This window comes from Pyrgilauda ruficollis, unplaced genomic scaffold, assembly GCF_017590135.1.
Source record: "Pyrgilauda ruficollis isolate IOZ18807 unplaced genomic scaffold, ASM1759013v1 scaffold3, whole genome shotgun sequence".
Lineage (NCBI taxonomy): Eukaryota > Metazoa > Chordata > Aves > Passeriformes > Passeridae > Pyrgilauda > Pyrgilauda ruficollis.
The window spans coordinates 20,639,340-20,654,661 of NW_024524377.1; the positions used below are offsets into that span (position 1 = coordinate 20,639,340).

Sequence of the window (15,322 nt, forward strand, 5' to 3'; positions counted from 1 at the left end):
TCTGTTCCTATGTGAGCATGTAATTCTGAAGAAGGTGATGGATGAGTGGGTGCAACGCCTCTGGTGTAAAGCAGGAAGTTGGGACAAGGTTCATCTGAGGTTATGTCTAGAAGTGTCTGTATGGAGAAAACTAGAGTGATGGATCAAGAAGCTAAATATTTTTTCAAAAACCTTCAAAACAACAACAATTAAAAACAACCAGAAAGAGAATGGGTGGTAAAGTCAGGATCAAGTCACCATTAATACAGAGAGAAACCACAGTCATGAAAGGAAAAAAGGGGAAGAGAAGTATATTGGCAGTGTTTCCTGGACTGTTGCCTATTCAAGAGAATGAAAATGGCTGTTTAATGTGGTGGTTTTTAATCTGTTATGGAAAGTAGCTTGGAAGCTTTTCTAAAAAATGCTTATGAGGAGAGTTCATGTCAATCAACAGTTCAGTATTTTTGGTTCTTGAATTTAAAGCAGTCAGCAAGGCTACTTGTCTCTGTCATATGAATGTGTATTTCTTGCAAGTAGTGTGACTTATTTGTAGAACATGGAAATTTTGTTTATAGGGCTTAATTGAAAATAGTATTTTTTCAATAAACATCATTGCAGAAATCTTTCTTTTCAGCCTGGCCAGCTGAGGTTTGAGGCAGAAATGGTGGCTCTAAAGCAGATCTCTTCAGCTTGATTCATCAGAGAGTGACTAAAGAGCCCCCTGCATGTGTGGGCAGCCTGCCTGCAGCTCTGCCAGTCCCTGTGGGTCTGGGGAGCCTCCCCCATCACCACAGGCATGTGGAGCTGGGGGCACTCTCCCTCTCTCCCTCAAGCTCTGGCATTGTTGCTGGTGTCAGCTTCTTTCCTGCCTTTGGTATGTTCTCCATACACACAGGTACAGCACAGATACCCACTCTGCCCTCCTGGAGCCACCCAGAGCAGTGGAAGCTTTGTGTTGTCAGAAAGTTCTGGAAACATGCTCTCCCATTTAAGGAGGGGAAAATTTTTGGATAACAAATTTGAAATAAACCTACGTTTAGCCACAGTAGTCCATTAACCTCATGTTAGGCTGGGCTCTTGAGACAGGCAATCTGGTAATTGTGAAGAAAATAAAGGGTTAAATATCGAGTATGAATAGAAGGACTTTATTTTACATCTTCTGTTAACAAATTCTTCTTGATATGAGGATAAAACGAAGTCCAGTAAAAAAATATGTACTTTGTTGATATAGGTGGACATCAAAACACATGACAGGAGGAATAAACTTATATTAGATAGGTGCCATAGAATTATTATTTAATGTACTATATGTACCTGGACACTGAGAAAGAACAGCATGGAAAATGTATTTCACAGAGTATGCTCATGAGTGGAATGATTAATAAATCCAATAGGATTTTGAGGGTTTCATTGGAGAATCAGAACCTAAACCTAAAATGTGTATTGATGTCAGCTTTTACAGAAAGGAATTGATAAAACTGTTCCCTGATCTAATCAAATAACAAAGTACCAAGTTCAGCCACTGATGACAGTGGTTCTAGAACTCATCTGTTGACAATAATTCTTAGTAATATGACTTTTTATGTTAACTTCTGCTCTTTATCATGCCTTGGAAGAGACATTTTATATTTTGGCCCCATTTTTCATATTTAAATAATTACATTGGGCTGCAGTGTGAAAATGCTTGCTTTATGCATTTGATCAATCTAATGAAATTAATTAGATTTAATGTACTAAACAGTGTTTGATACATTAAACAGTGGTTAATATTTAAGTGACAAAATGAAGTTCTGCATGTCTTTCTGTTGCATTTACAGTTGAAAATTGTGTTCTTGGCCTGATTTTCATATAAATGCATGTAAATGGTAATATTAAAGTAAAATACAAAGTACTCTTGCACACACATCACTTATATAGCAGTGGTAGCCATACAGTGCATATGTAGCGTACAGGTAGCTGCTCAGTACATGATACATGTATATATAACTTAGAATGTTTTGCATTACTTTTTTTTTTTATTATTATTATTACTGTACCTGAAAAGTAGAGGAGAAAGTGAAGTGGAAAGATAATGAACTAAATTCTTTGCTCTGTCTTACTAAACTGTATCTCTCTGCATTTATTTATGGTCCATGTATTTTAAATGCAAATCAGGCAGTTTTGATTTTATTTTGATGTTATTGTTTGTTTGTTTAGTTAAAAAGAAAATAGAAATACTGTATGCTTCTTCCCTCTTCATAATTGCCAGTACAGTGAGTTTCAACTAAAGATTTACTAGTTTTGAAAAACTTCAATGATATATCTGATAATATTATATCCTGTTTCTAGATCTGTGGGGAAACTTTCATACTTCAAATGTTGGTATTGCAACAACAGACTAATCTACAATTACTCTCAAATGTCCAAATATAAAGGAACATGTCTCATGGTTCAATTTTCCAGTAATCTTCTAATAAGGAAATAATCCACGTTCTATAAATGTTAGAATTAAAATACTCCATCATTAGGTGTTAGCTGTGTATTTAGGCCTTCTTTTTTCTATTTCAGTGAAAAAATTCAAGAGAAGTCTGCATCATCTGTGTTGAGATTTAGGAGAGTAAGAAGTTACATGTTCACTCTTGCCATATTATTCACCTTGTGAACTAAGTTTTTTCAGAAGAAATTTTTGTTTTGCTTCAACAGAGTCAAAAGTTTGGTTACACCTTATGGAACATTCCTTCTCTGTTTCCCACTGTAGGTCCCTTTCAGTGCTACGATGTCACCTGTCCGACTGCATTCATCCAACCCCAACCTCTGTGCAGACATTGAGTTTCAGGCTCCCCCAAGCCATGTGGCAGACCCTCTGGAGTGCTCTACTGAGTACATGAAGCTTCAAGAGGAATTCTGCTTGATGGCACAAAAAGGTAGCTGGAGATGCCAAGCCTTCCCTGTAATGTGCTTCTCTGTGTTTCTTTATTGCCCTCACTTAGCCAGGGCTTTCATCTGCATTGGGTGATACTGTAGAAGAGTTTTTAGCTATTCAGGTGCCTTACACAAAGGCTGTATATATTATCCTTCTTATATTTTCCATGCATGTCATAAATGTAGAGATAGGTAAACTCTGAAATTGCTTTCCAAGTCTTCTGATCTGCTTTCTCCATTCTGTAAACGTGACAGAATTTGCAAACATTTTTTTCCTCAACAAAATGTGTTATTTCTCCCCAAAGATGATTCAGAATGTAACTGCTGCACATCATCATGTGAAATAATTTTTGTGCAATGTTTTCTATGTCAATGGAATCAATGGAAAAAGAGCTTATTACAGGAATGTACTTTTGAATTGCAATTTTATTGCCAGTAAGTGAATGGTCCTACAAATTGAAAAATACCATTTTAAAAAGGTTTTCTTATCAATTTGCTGTTATATAACAAGCATAGAAAAAAAAGTGAGACTGACATCTTAAAAAATTCTAAACCTGTTTAAAGACCAAGTAATCCTCTTTATTAGTACCATATTAAGTCTAGAAGAACTGATGTATCTGTTACTCTGAAAAGTACAAATAAAAACCAGAAAGAAAATAACACACATTGGGCACAGTTTTTCCAAATATGCACCTTTCCATATGTTGAGCACCAAGAATATGCTCAGATGAGATATGTGTGAGCATACGGTATGCACATTGCAATCTCAAGCTGTATGTGTTTGTTCTTAATTTGGCATGGATTACTTGAGTTCAGGCCCTTGTTTCAAATGTCCATTACTGTGGGATGGAAGTCTCACTGTCTGTCTTTATTGCTGAAATCTTGTGAGATGTCAATGTGATTTCTGTAGCCAAGGAAACACCTGTTTTATTTTTTTCTTTTTGCTCAGTGCATTCTCTTTTGAAGTCTGCCTTTAACAGCATAGCTATAGAGAAGGAGAAGCTTAAGCAGATTGTTTCAGAGCAGGATCTTACAGGCCACAATGCTCAAATAGCTCACCTCAGACAGTCCCTCTCTCAGGTATGTTATTCATTTGATTTCAAGCACATCTGTCTTGCCCGGTGCATTATTCCTTTTGTATTTTGGCCATTTCCTTTCACCTCAAAGGAGCCAAGAAAAAGCCAAGTTCTCAGCCAGAACTATGGCATATTCTCTTATGGTGTAGATCTAACCTCACTGCATGTGGATGTGAAGGATATAATTTGTGTAAGCATGTATCTGTTATGGTTTTCCAAAGTAAAGAAAAAGGATCCAAAGTTTTTATACAAATGCTAGATGTCTTTCTTGGAGCTGTTCCAGCACAGCCAATGAAATATTCTTGGTTTTGTAATTAAGTTTTAAATTTTCACCATATATTGTTGGATTTATTTTATATGTCTGTGTCTCTAAATGCAAAAGGAATTCTGGGTTGCAATATAGTCATGGGTAAATTGGATTTCCAGATGCAGACCTGTTAACTCTCCAGTGTCTCTCCCACTTCAGCTAAAGGAAAATTGTAATTTGCTTTAATGGGGGAGAAGAAATTAGTAACAATAAATCCTCAGGCTGCAAAATAATTCAATTTTTCCAAATTCATTGTCAAGGAAGCATAAAAGCATTTGCTGGATTGGTGTGGAGGACTGCATCTGCAAGAAGTATGAGCAGATGTTTAAAGACAAACCTTTCTCTAGATGCAGATGTATATCTTGTTGTGCAGATTGACTTCTCTTAGGGGCAAGCGATAAGGGTAACCATTTCTGGTTATTGACACAAATTTATCTAAGACCTGTGCATATTTATTAGCAACTTGCATGAAATAGGGGATCATGTTTTCTTCTTAGTCCGGGCTTCCAAGATTAGTTTGAAAGTCACTGTCACACATTAGTTCACAGCCTCAGTGGCGAGGAAGTGGAAAATGCACTGTGACTGGATTTGTCCAGTCTTGTGACCAGGGTTGAGCTGTTGGAGAAGCTGCTGTCAGGCTGCTGTTAGTCATTACCTTCCCTCTCTGAGGGATGTCAACCAGGAACATGCCCAGACCATTTCAGAACAAAGCAAAATTGGGTAATTTAAACTGTTCAGTGACAGTTTAAGCTTACCTATTTTCCTTTTGTCTTTGTTTTAGTACATTCATGCAATCTATTTCTCAATCTGCACTAGGGGGAGACAGAAGAAGGTTCTTACTCCATTGCAACAATCCTTTTCTACTGAAACAAAATGTCTCTCTGTTCTTTTCTATAATCCTCAGTGCTGGGGATATATTGAGGTTAAGTCAGCCGTGTTCTAGATATGTAGCATATTATACTTCTGAATTTCAGAATCTCATACACTGGTCTTTTCAACCAACAGAAAATACATGTTTATGCACCCAAATTTATAATCTAGCTTGGACTTTAGAATAGGAGAAAAATCAGCAGATACCAGACATCAGTTGAATTCTGTTGGTATTTGTGATACTGTAGTGGATCAGTAGTTTGAAATAAGTACAATTTTACAAACCTGTAAAATTGATCTGGGTGGGTAAACAATGATACTAGCAAATATGTTGGTTTTACTGGAAAGGAAGCAATTTCTGTTTGCAGCCTCTGAGTGCTAAGGACCTTGACTCAGAGGAGGTATAGTTGTAAACCAACAATTGCCTCTTTGGGCATTTTGTGGGTAGTTCCCGTGTATTGTTCTGCAGTTTCACTCTTTGTTGCTGCGTTCACTCCCCATTTCCATAATGTGCATAACCCACCAGTACACCTGCCAAAGAGCTCTCTGAAGAACTAAGGGAGAATGCCAGTGTTATATTGTGGGAGAACATCTGTCCCCCCTCTCTCCTGAAAAACAGTGAAGGCAAAGTAACCAAAGATGAAATCATGTTAGAGAGGATCTCAAAACAGGTATCTCCCTATAAATGAAAGAAAGGAGGTTCTGTGATTTTTTTTAGGAAATTGTTGTAAAGAAGCTTTTTTCCTTCTTATTTTCTGTTTTTAAATTTTTGTTCTTTTTTTTTTTTAATGTTTGTATTTTAATTTTAAATGAAATGTGCAATTTTTATTTTAAGGCTCTCAACCAGAATGCTGAACTAAGGAGTCGCTTGAACAGAATACATTCAGAATCTGTTATTTGTGATCAGGTTGTCAGTGTAAATATTATCCCTAGTCCTGATGAGGTAAGACTTTGGCCTTTAATGGATTTAGAGTACGAACAAACCTTGCTAATTCTCACTAAATAGCTGAAACACATCTGAAAAATTATTGAATTTTTCAGATTGGCAAATGCTCAATCATAGAAAAAGTCAGGTTATATTTCCTTACCTACAATAAAACTTCAGTCTTGTTTTCCGTATGTCAGACATGAAAGAACTCAGCTTGGTCTCTTTAGAGGAACAGAGAAGGACTCCAGTTTTGGATAATTAATTGTTGGCTGTGGGAATTAGTGAGGTTTTACTGTATTTGAATGTATCACACAGTAGCTAACTGCACCTTAGTTTCTTGCCAAATCAACAGAACAATTAATTTTTTAATGACCTGATTTTGCAAGTGTCTAAAGGGTATCACGTTTAGAATCTTGAGTGGTACTGTTAAAATCAAAAGGTTCAGTCCATGAACCAAGCACTGCACTAATATTTTTTGCAACATCTAGTTTTTCTTGTTTTGCTTTCCTTAGTCAACAGATTAACAAACATTTGTGTTAATAACAGTGAGCTTCCCTCGTGACAATCTGAATTTGTGGACTATAATATATTACAATTAGTATGATCACTTTGGCAACCATTCTGCTTGCATTTTACAAAAGTGTTTTTGATTTGTCATTTCCACTATTTTTTTTCTGTGCATATGCCATTTCAATTAACATAGTCTTGTCTCCTAGTTATTTCTTCCAAAAAGCAAGAAAGGTAAAATTGTTTCTGTTTATTTGCTTTCTGAAACTGTCTGAACAATTTTTCCAAGAATCCAGCATGTCGGAGGCTAGCAACAGAACATAGAAGTGAAGTGGTGCCACAGCACAGCAGTCTGCAGTGAAGTTCTGGGCAATGAACTCCTTTCCTGTTCTGTATTTTTTGTTGGTTAGCTGTTCCTTTTTCAGTTGTTCATCATTGTCTCGGTAGAAGTAAGCCTGACTGAAGAAGTTTTTCAAAGAAGTTTCCAGAACTCTCATTGACTTACCTTGCTTGTTTTATATACATCTCTGTAATCTTGCAGCATGTAGATAATGCCTGTGTGAGGGTCTTTTTCAGGTAGGAGCATGTGTATTTTTCCAAGTCCCTCTAGTTTATGTGAAACCTCAAAATTTTGATCACTTCCTGTAATGATTATGGTAAAATGAGCCTCTGTTTTCATTATGAGTCATCAAGCATCACAATCCATCTACAGTCTTATAAGTCCTAATGAAAAAAAAATGGGTTTTGACTTTCTGGCTTGTTTATGTTTTTTTGGGATGTTTTGTTAGTGCTTTTTGAGGTAACTGTATAGAATAATTCTACAGCATTAAGATGTCAACAAAACCATATGCAGGAGTTCTGGAATAAGATTAACGGGGATTGTGTTGCAATCTGAAGAGTTAACTGTGTTTAAAAGGGCTTCAGTAGTTTCATCTGTATTATCTCCCAGCAACAACATGCTGTATGAATTAAGGGATTAAGTCCAAGATCTGTTTCCCTCCACAGCAGCAGATCCTGTGGTAAAATGGTACAGGAAGAGCAGCTTAATTTTTTCTTAATGTGATGGCCTGTATGGTAACATTGAAATCTGGTATCCCACTAGCAAGAAGAGGAGGGTGTATTTCACTGCTTTAGCTTGCTGCACTGCTGACATCAACATAGCACCGTTTTGAATCCTTGACTTTGCTGTTACAGTTCTTTATAATAAAACATAGAGAGTTCATTTCTTTTAGTAGTATTGGGTCAGTGTTAATGTCATAATGCAAATGAGATCTGGAGTGTAAACATAGAATAAAAGCCCATAAAAATACATATTATAGCTATCCTCCTAAATATTCAAATATTTCAAACACTGTTACTAAACTGATTCACAAGGTCATTTATTTGGAAAGTAATTTATAACTCCCAGACCTTATAAATCTTTATAATTAAATTTTAGTTGTATCAAAACTAGCTCCCAGTGATGTAATTTGTTATTACCAGAGGACATTTAATCTGAAATTCATGGTTGAACTTGTCTGACACAATCTAGCTATTGTCCACAAAATCAATTCTCTGCATAGCGAGCTAGATCTGCAATTTCATGCTGCTAAAACTTGGCAGTAGATGCTGGGCAGGCCTCAAATGAAGACATGTATCCCACAGTTCAAAATGCACTTTATTTTGTCATCCTCAGTCTCATCTCTTAGGTACACACACAGTCCTACTAAGATGCTGTCTTTACACTGTGCTTGTATTTGGCATAGAAATCTTACTCAGGTGATTTAACCCTTCTATGTGTATTTCTTTAATATTAGAAATAATACTTTTACTTTTCTGTGCTTTATTTACAGACGGGTGAACAAATTCATGTCAGTTTGCCACTGTCTCAGCAAGTTTCTAATGAAAGCAGGCTCTCTATGTCTGAATCTGTTTCAGAGTTCTTTGATGCACAGGAAGTGCTTCTGTCTGCCAGCTCGTCAGAAAACGAGGTAGGCTGTGTGTGACAGCATGTGGCAGCTACAGTTAGGTAGTGCTACCACTAGTGATTTTTTTTTTTTATTTTTAGTAATGCTACTTAGAATAAAAAGGTATCAGAATGTGTAAAGTGTAGATAAACATACCTGAGATCACATAAAGAGGTGCAGGAGTTCCCTGAGTTGAAAGTTAGTTGTGTCAGTAACTTCTGTTCAGTACATGTCCTTTCCAGGCTATGGCAGTTCCACCAAAGGATGACATAGACAGTTACAGCTGGCTGTGCAGTCAATTAAATTTAGATTTTCAAATATTCTTTAAAAAAATCTTCTACTACATATGTATATAAAATTATTCTCTGTAATGAGAGAAATAGACAAAAAAATAATATTTCTTGAAAAAACAGTTGTGTAAAAATTTTTTTTAAATATTCTTAATGCTGATGAGATTCTTGTTTTGCAAAATGATAGACTGATGTTTACATAATTTGTTTGCTGAAACATAAGTCACGTTTTTTTTTTAAGAAACATTGTTTGGTTCTTTATAAACAGCAGAAATCTGACTATCTCTTCTCACCTCCCATCCCTAGCGCATTGTTATCAATTTTTTTTCATCCCTGATCTTACTTAAGTCACCTTTTGCAGATCTCATGTCTGTATTTGGATAATAAGGAATTCAGAAACGTGAGCACAATGTAGCATTTGTTTTGACATTTTTAGTGCATTTGCACTATGGACAGATTGAAACATTCAGTTCATTTAGCTAATAGTTTTAATTGGATAGAGATTTTTTTTAAATATTTGTGTTTCAGTTAACTATTTTTGTCTGTTTTGTCAGTATATTTTATATGTATTTGAGTTAATGGATGTTTTAATTTATGTTTTAGGCTTCTGATGATGAATCTTATATCAGTGATGTGAGTGACAATATATCTGAGGACAACACCAGTGTTGCAGACAACATTTCTCGGCAAAGTATACTGTGTTTCAAACTTTGAGAAATTACCTTGGTTATGTTCATGTACCAGAATTACTGCATGTCAATGCAAGTCCAAACTCAGCTGAAAACAATGAAGTTGGGCTTGCTTGTTCTGGCAGTGATTTGGTTGAATGGAGAGCTCTGTTTTTCTTAGTCTGGTGCTTTCTTATGACAATGTTTTTCTTCCCTTCCCAGTTCTTAATGGTGAGCTGACAGGAGGCGCATTCAGAAATGGACGGAGGACTTGTCTCCCAGCTCCCAGCCCTGACACCAGTAACATCAATCTGTGGAATATTTTGAGAAATAACATTGGCAAAGATCTTTCCAAAGTATCCATGCCAGTTGAGCTAAATGAACCTCTGAATACCTTGCAACATCTTTGTGAAGAGCTGGAATACAGTGAACTCTTGGACAAGGCTGCTGAAACAGATGATCCTTATGAGCGCATGGTAATGCATTTGGGGGAGCTCTTCTTCTGTCTCTATTAAAAAGGGAGCTGTTGAGTGGGGTCTGTGCAGGGTCATCTCTTTCTCCTCCTGGTCACAGACAACAGACCTCCCTGCTGGGTCACAAAAGTGTTGTGAGCAGTTACATGTGTTAGGTTTGATCTAAGCAAGGCTGAGGGATTTTTCTTGACCTCAAACCAACTCCTGCAGTTGTAACTCATCTATTTGAAATTGATCTCATGCTCTATGATTGTAGATGTAGGCATTGGCAGTTTCTAACCCTGCAGCATCATTTCCTGGCTTTCAGTGATCAAATCCAGCAGCCTTCAAGAGTTAATCAAGTCTGTGGCTGCATTATGATCAATATAGGTGTGAATAAGGTGTCCTCCCAGGTAATTTCTAAGAGAGAAGTTTCAAAACACCAGAACAGAGTTTGCCTGGGCAGCCTGACTTCTACTCCCCTCTAAGTCTGTTTTGGTTTTTTACTGACAGCCAGCAGCCTGTGCTCGGCTCTCAGGGTGCCTTGATCTGTCATGTCTCCTTTTCCTCAGAAGATGCAGGGAAAGGCTGTCAGGGAAAGTTGGCAGCATTGTTGCTGAAGATACCTGCTGTTCCCTGGTATGGGTTTGCAGCACTGTAGATAGCTGGGAGAAGAGAGGTTGCCTTTGGCTGTCACACGGTCACACACTCAAGTCCCTGAACTGCCGTGTTCACAGGGCCTGCAGAAGAGTGAGGAGTCCTAAACACTGAAGAAGTTGAACCTATCTTGAGAAAGGGATTTGAATTATTAATCATCACATTCTGTTTTCTTACAAGACTCAGGAGGTGATCATGGTGGGTGCCTTGCAACTTAGAGTATTCTGTAATTCTGTCCCTCACAAAAGGAGGGAGATTCTGTAAGGAGTGAGCAGAATTGTAATGAGTAAAGCAGACTGATTGCTGCCTTTATTGAAAAGTTTGGAAGGTCAGTATTGAAGCAGTAGGAAGAATTCAGGAAGGAAAAGCCATGGTGCAACTGAAAGCTTCCTTGGAAATGTGGATTCAATCCCATTGTCTGCTACAGATGTCTACTGCAGTACTTGGGAATACAACCAAAGTTTTATACAGCATGCCTAAAAATGCAAACTGCGCACCTGAGCTGAGGCATATGGGACTACTTGGAAAAGAGCTGAATACCCAAAGCTTATGGCAGCAATGCTGTGAATGTGTTACTGCTTGTTCCCTGTTTGCTATCTTCAATAAGCATCCAAAAGTAGTGGAAAACCTTTTTTTTTTTTCCATTGCTCTCTGTATCACAAGGATAGTAAACTCCTTCATTTCCCTGCAGTGTCCTAGAGTTAAATTGAAAAGGAAGTTGAAATTAATCTGAAAACAGTTTTAGAGGAATGGAGGTTTTTACTGTTGAAGAAAAACTTGTGAAAACAATGTTAATTTTGTTGATGCTGCATTTCCGAACAATACAAAGTGAATAGAGAATGGAGCACCCATTACACAGCGGGAAGAAAACAAAGCACGTAAAACCTCACATGGGGGATGTGTCCTCACTAGCAGGAGGAGTGGGGAACCTGGTTAAAGATTTGCCCTACTAGGCAAATATATATTGCCAATAGCTGACTCATTTTTATCCCTGGATTGTTTTTCTGAAGTCTTGTTTGGACTTCGGACTGGCTGATGTGATTTTTTTTTAACTCTGCAAATGTGACCCGTAAACTAAATAAACCGCGGCATGCCACTTCACTTATTAGTCCCAGTCAGGCCTGGCTTAGAGATGATTAAATTGTGGTTGTACATATAGACAAGGGGGTTGGCTGTTAAGGCTGCATATGTGTGGAAGATTTGGAGATAACTGTGGACTAAGAACATCCTAAGTGGGAGCTGTTTATGTTTGGCAGTGAATATAATAGTTCCCATAGGAAAATGGTATGTGATCTTGTAATTACATGTTATTAAATAATATTTATTCAGGAAGAAGGACTAGAGCTGTGTCTGTTTCAGGTCACTAATCATAAGCCTGGTCAAAGGCAGAAAAACTGTGTCATGTGCAGATTGTCATTTTAAGGGGCTGTTGAAAGACTGAATGAAGCCATGAAGAAAAAGAAATTATATCAACAGAAGAAATAAAGTTCATACTGGTTCTGGCTGGGGTGCATGGTTTCACTGTCAGGCATGCTTCATTATTCCAGTTGTCACTCTGAGCAGAATGAGTTGTGTGCTACCACACAGTGATGGCACATACACAAGAGTGTCTGCCTCTTCTCATGTTCTGGTCTGTATTTTTACAGGTTCTCATAGCTGCCTTTGCAGCATCAGGCTATGCCTCTACGTACTTTAGAGCAGGAAGCAAGCCATTTAACCCAGTGCTTGGTGAAACTTATGAATGTATTAGAGAAGACAAAGGATTTCGATTTTTCTCAGAGCAGGTAAACCTTGTGTCTAGATAGACATTCCTATTTAGATTTATATATTTTGTTCTTCATTTTATAGAATAATCCCATTTTTATTTCTACTTAGAATGGTTTGCTTTCTTAGAAGTAAATAAATATTGTTAATATGAGTGGACTTCATTAAAGGCTAGAAGGAATACATCTTTATAGTAATCGCTAATTGTTTTAAGTACAATCACTTAAGTTGAATCTGTTTTCATAGCAACATGAGCTATTTAGTATTTTCATATTGCAATAACAATTGTACTGTCTTAGGAATGAAAATTAAATGTTTTTGACTCAACCAAACTGTGTTTCAGGTTAGCCACCATCCTCCCATTTCGGCCTGTCACTGTGAATCGAAAAACTTTGTGTTTTGGCAAGGTATACTTTTTAATTCAAAAGTGTAACTCCTTTTTTATTGCGAAGTAAAAAATTTGTGAAAGCTGAGCTTTTAATTTGGAACTTACCCAGAATTTCTATACTTATTATTTTGAAGTGACATATTATAAACTGATGATCTATTTTACTCCAAATTCTCATTAACAGTGAGCAAACATGTTACAGCTTCCCCTGCACTTGCAGCCTGTTTATACTCTCCCATTTAAAAGTTTTTACCAATAAAATTACTATTTCTTACAAACACAGTTCTTTTTACAGTTGAAAAAATTACTTTTTCTTTCCTTGTGCCTACTGGTGTATGCCTTTAATTTGTATTGAATATTTGCACAAGACATTTGACAATCATGCAGCACAGACATGATTCTTAATTAAACTTATATTTAGTTTTTCTGACCTAATGTAATTTTCTAGTATTTTTTTCTTTAGTATTTTCATGGCAAATTTATACTATCTACTGCCTTGTTTTGAATTGGGTAGTCTGGTGCCACACAGATCAGTGCAAGGGGGAGACCTAGGTCATTTCAGTTTTTTAAGTATTTCACTGTTATATTCAGATATCAGGTGGAAAAACAAATTCTGGGGAAAATCAATGGAAATTCTGCCTGTTGGAACCTTGAATGTGACTCTTCCAAAGTAAGCTACTCTCCTCTTGTTTTCAACCTTTGGTGCACTCCAGTCTGTGCTGCCTTGTGAATGGGTTGGGGTAAGCAGACATGATGTGGATTGTACTGGTGAGGGTTGGTGCCCAGCTCTAATCTCTCCTTAGTTTTCAGGTGGGACTAGTGCAACATTTTTGAGCCTGAAGATCTATTTTTGGTTTTGGAGGAAAAATATACACTCTAGAAAGTAATGGAGAGAGAGGGATAGAAATGTTTTGGGAGAGAGAACCCATGTTTTATGTGTCCAGCAGTGATGAGCTGTTCAGATCAAGGCTGCAGTGCAGGACTGTCAGCAGCTGGTGCTGTCCTAAGGCTCTCAATGCCACTGAGTGATCCCTCAGAACAACCAGATCATGAAAGGTCTTTTTTCAAAATGTAGATAAACCAAAGTATATTCTCTATAATTTGTATGGAGATGTTGGCAGAGTAGTGAGAAGCAGTAGTTTCACCACCAGTGAGACTAGTTGCAGCTTGTAAATCCTAAAAATATGCAAGGAGTGGGTACTTTAAAAGTGTCTTCTGGTTTTGTAGTGGTTCTTGCTCCTGTACATTGCAGCCAGCCTTTCTTTCTGCCTCTACCAGTATAGCATCACTTCACCTCTTTATCCGTCTCATAAATTTGAGGTAGATGGTAGGGATGCTCTGACTGTGCCAGTGTGCTCCTGGCTTCCTTCTTCCTTTCCTTGATTCTTGTCCAAATTTCCCACACTTGTACTATGGTTTTCATATTTATTTTGTTCTATTTGTGATTTAATTGCATTTTCTGCTTATAGTCTCAATTCAGCCTTATGTTAATCTTGGGGTCACTGTCCTGCCCCTATAGGAATTGTGGCCAAAGCACATCATGCTCTGAGGACAGTGAATAGGCCATGCAGGGCTTCAGTGGCTCATGATGTGTTTATTTGTGGTTTATAGCACCTTTCTGTGCCCTGGAGTTTAGGTGAGCTTCTCTAAGGAGAATTAGTAACCAGATACAGGACTTTGTCATCTCTGTGGGTGTTTTTGGGCAATGTGGTTTGTTTTTACAATAAAGGAGCAATGTTTTACTTTTTTGTCAGTAATGATCATGATGAATAGATGTTACCAACTACTTCTTAATCTCTTCTTAGGTATGGAGATTACTATGTCTGGAACAAAGTCACTACTTGCATACATAATATTCTTAGTGGAAGGAGATGGATAGAGCACTACGGAGAGATAACCATCAGAAACACAAAAAGCAGTGTTTGTATTTGTAAACTCACTTTTGTCAAGGTAACATACAGATGTTAATATATATCTTATATTGATATAACTGTGTAATTTAAGGGTACATCAAGCTGTTTCTTCACTATTCCTGAAGTCCATATTCCACATTTTATCTTTTATTCCTTTTATCAGTGTTCATAAAATGTAAATTGTCAAATGAGAATACTATGTCAATTAGTATGATTCTGTTCCACTGAACGTTTTATATCAGTACATTCCATTGCTGTATAGATGTGTGCTGTACTGTTGCTGGGTTTTGATTAAAAATGAAATGTCACTTTTTAAAAAATATTAACACAATGAAAACACAAAGTTACTGTACACTACCATGCCATTTTGCTTCTCCTTCTACTAGAATTTGCTGGTCAATATTTTATCTCTTTACATTATGTATTGCTGCTTTGGTTTATAGTATTTTAATATCCAGGCAAGGACCATATGTAAAAATAGAAGTTTATATAGCTATCTTACTATCAAGTATTTTCCCTAAAAATAAATTTGTCTTCACATTGCAACAAAAGACATCGATACCATTTTAGTGTTAGCAATGGGGTGTTAACATAAATCTGAAATTTGTGTTTTGTTGGATAATCTGAGAATGGGCAACTGGCTCTTGGATGAAGGTGTAAGAGCTAAATGTGTCTA

General features: G+C 37.0%; 1 protein-coding gene across 1 annotated transcript in view; it reads left to right on the plus strand.

Annotated features, from left to right (window-relative positions):
* OSBPL6 (oxysterol binding protein like 6) overlaps positions 1 to 15,322 on the plus strand; it is a 55,787-nt gene that overhangs the window by 26,951 nt on the left and 13,514 nt on the right. Inside the window, exons 9-18 of the mRNA XM_041473172.1 lie at positions 2,717 to 2,882; positions 3,830 to 3,960; positions 5,969 to 6,076; positions 8,401 to 8,538; positions 9,408 to 9,495; positions 9,695 to 9,948; positions 12,228 to 12,365; positions 12,689 to 12,752; positions 13,325 to 13,403; positions 14,539 to 14,683. Coding sequence (XP_041329106.1) covers positions 2,717 to 2,882; positions 3,830 to 3,960; positions 5,969 to 6,076; positions 8,401 to 8,538; positions 9,408 to 9,495; positions 9,695 to 9,948; positions 12,228 to 12,365; positions 12,689 to 12,752; positions 13,325 to 13,403; positions 14,539 to 14,683 — 1,311 coding nt within the window. The remainder of the gene's footprint in view (positions 1 to 2,716; positions 2,883 to 3,829; positions 3,961 to 5,968; positions 6,077 to 8,400; positions 8,539 to 9,407; positions 9,496 to 9,694; positions 9,949 to 12,227; positions 12,366 to 12,688; positions 12,753 to 13,324; positions 13,404 to 14,538; positions 14,684 to 15,322) is intronic.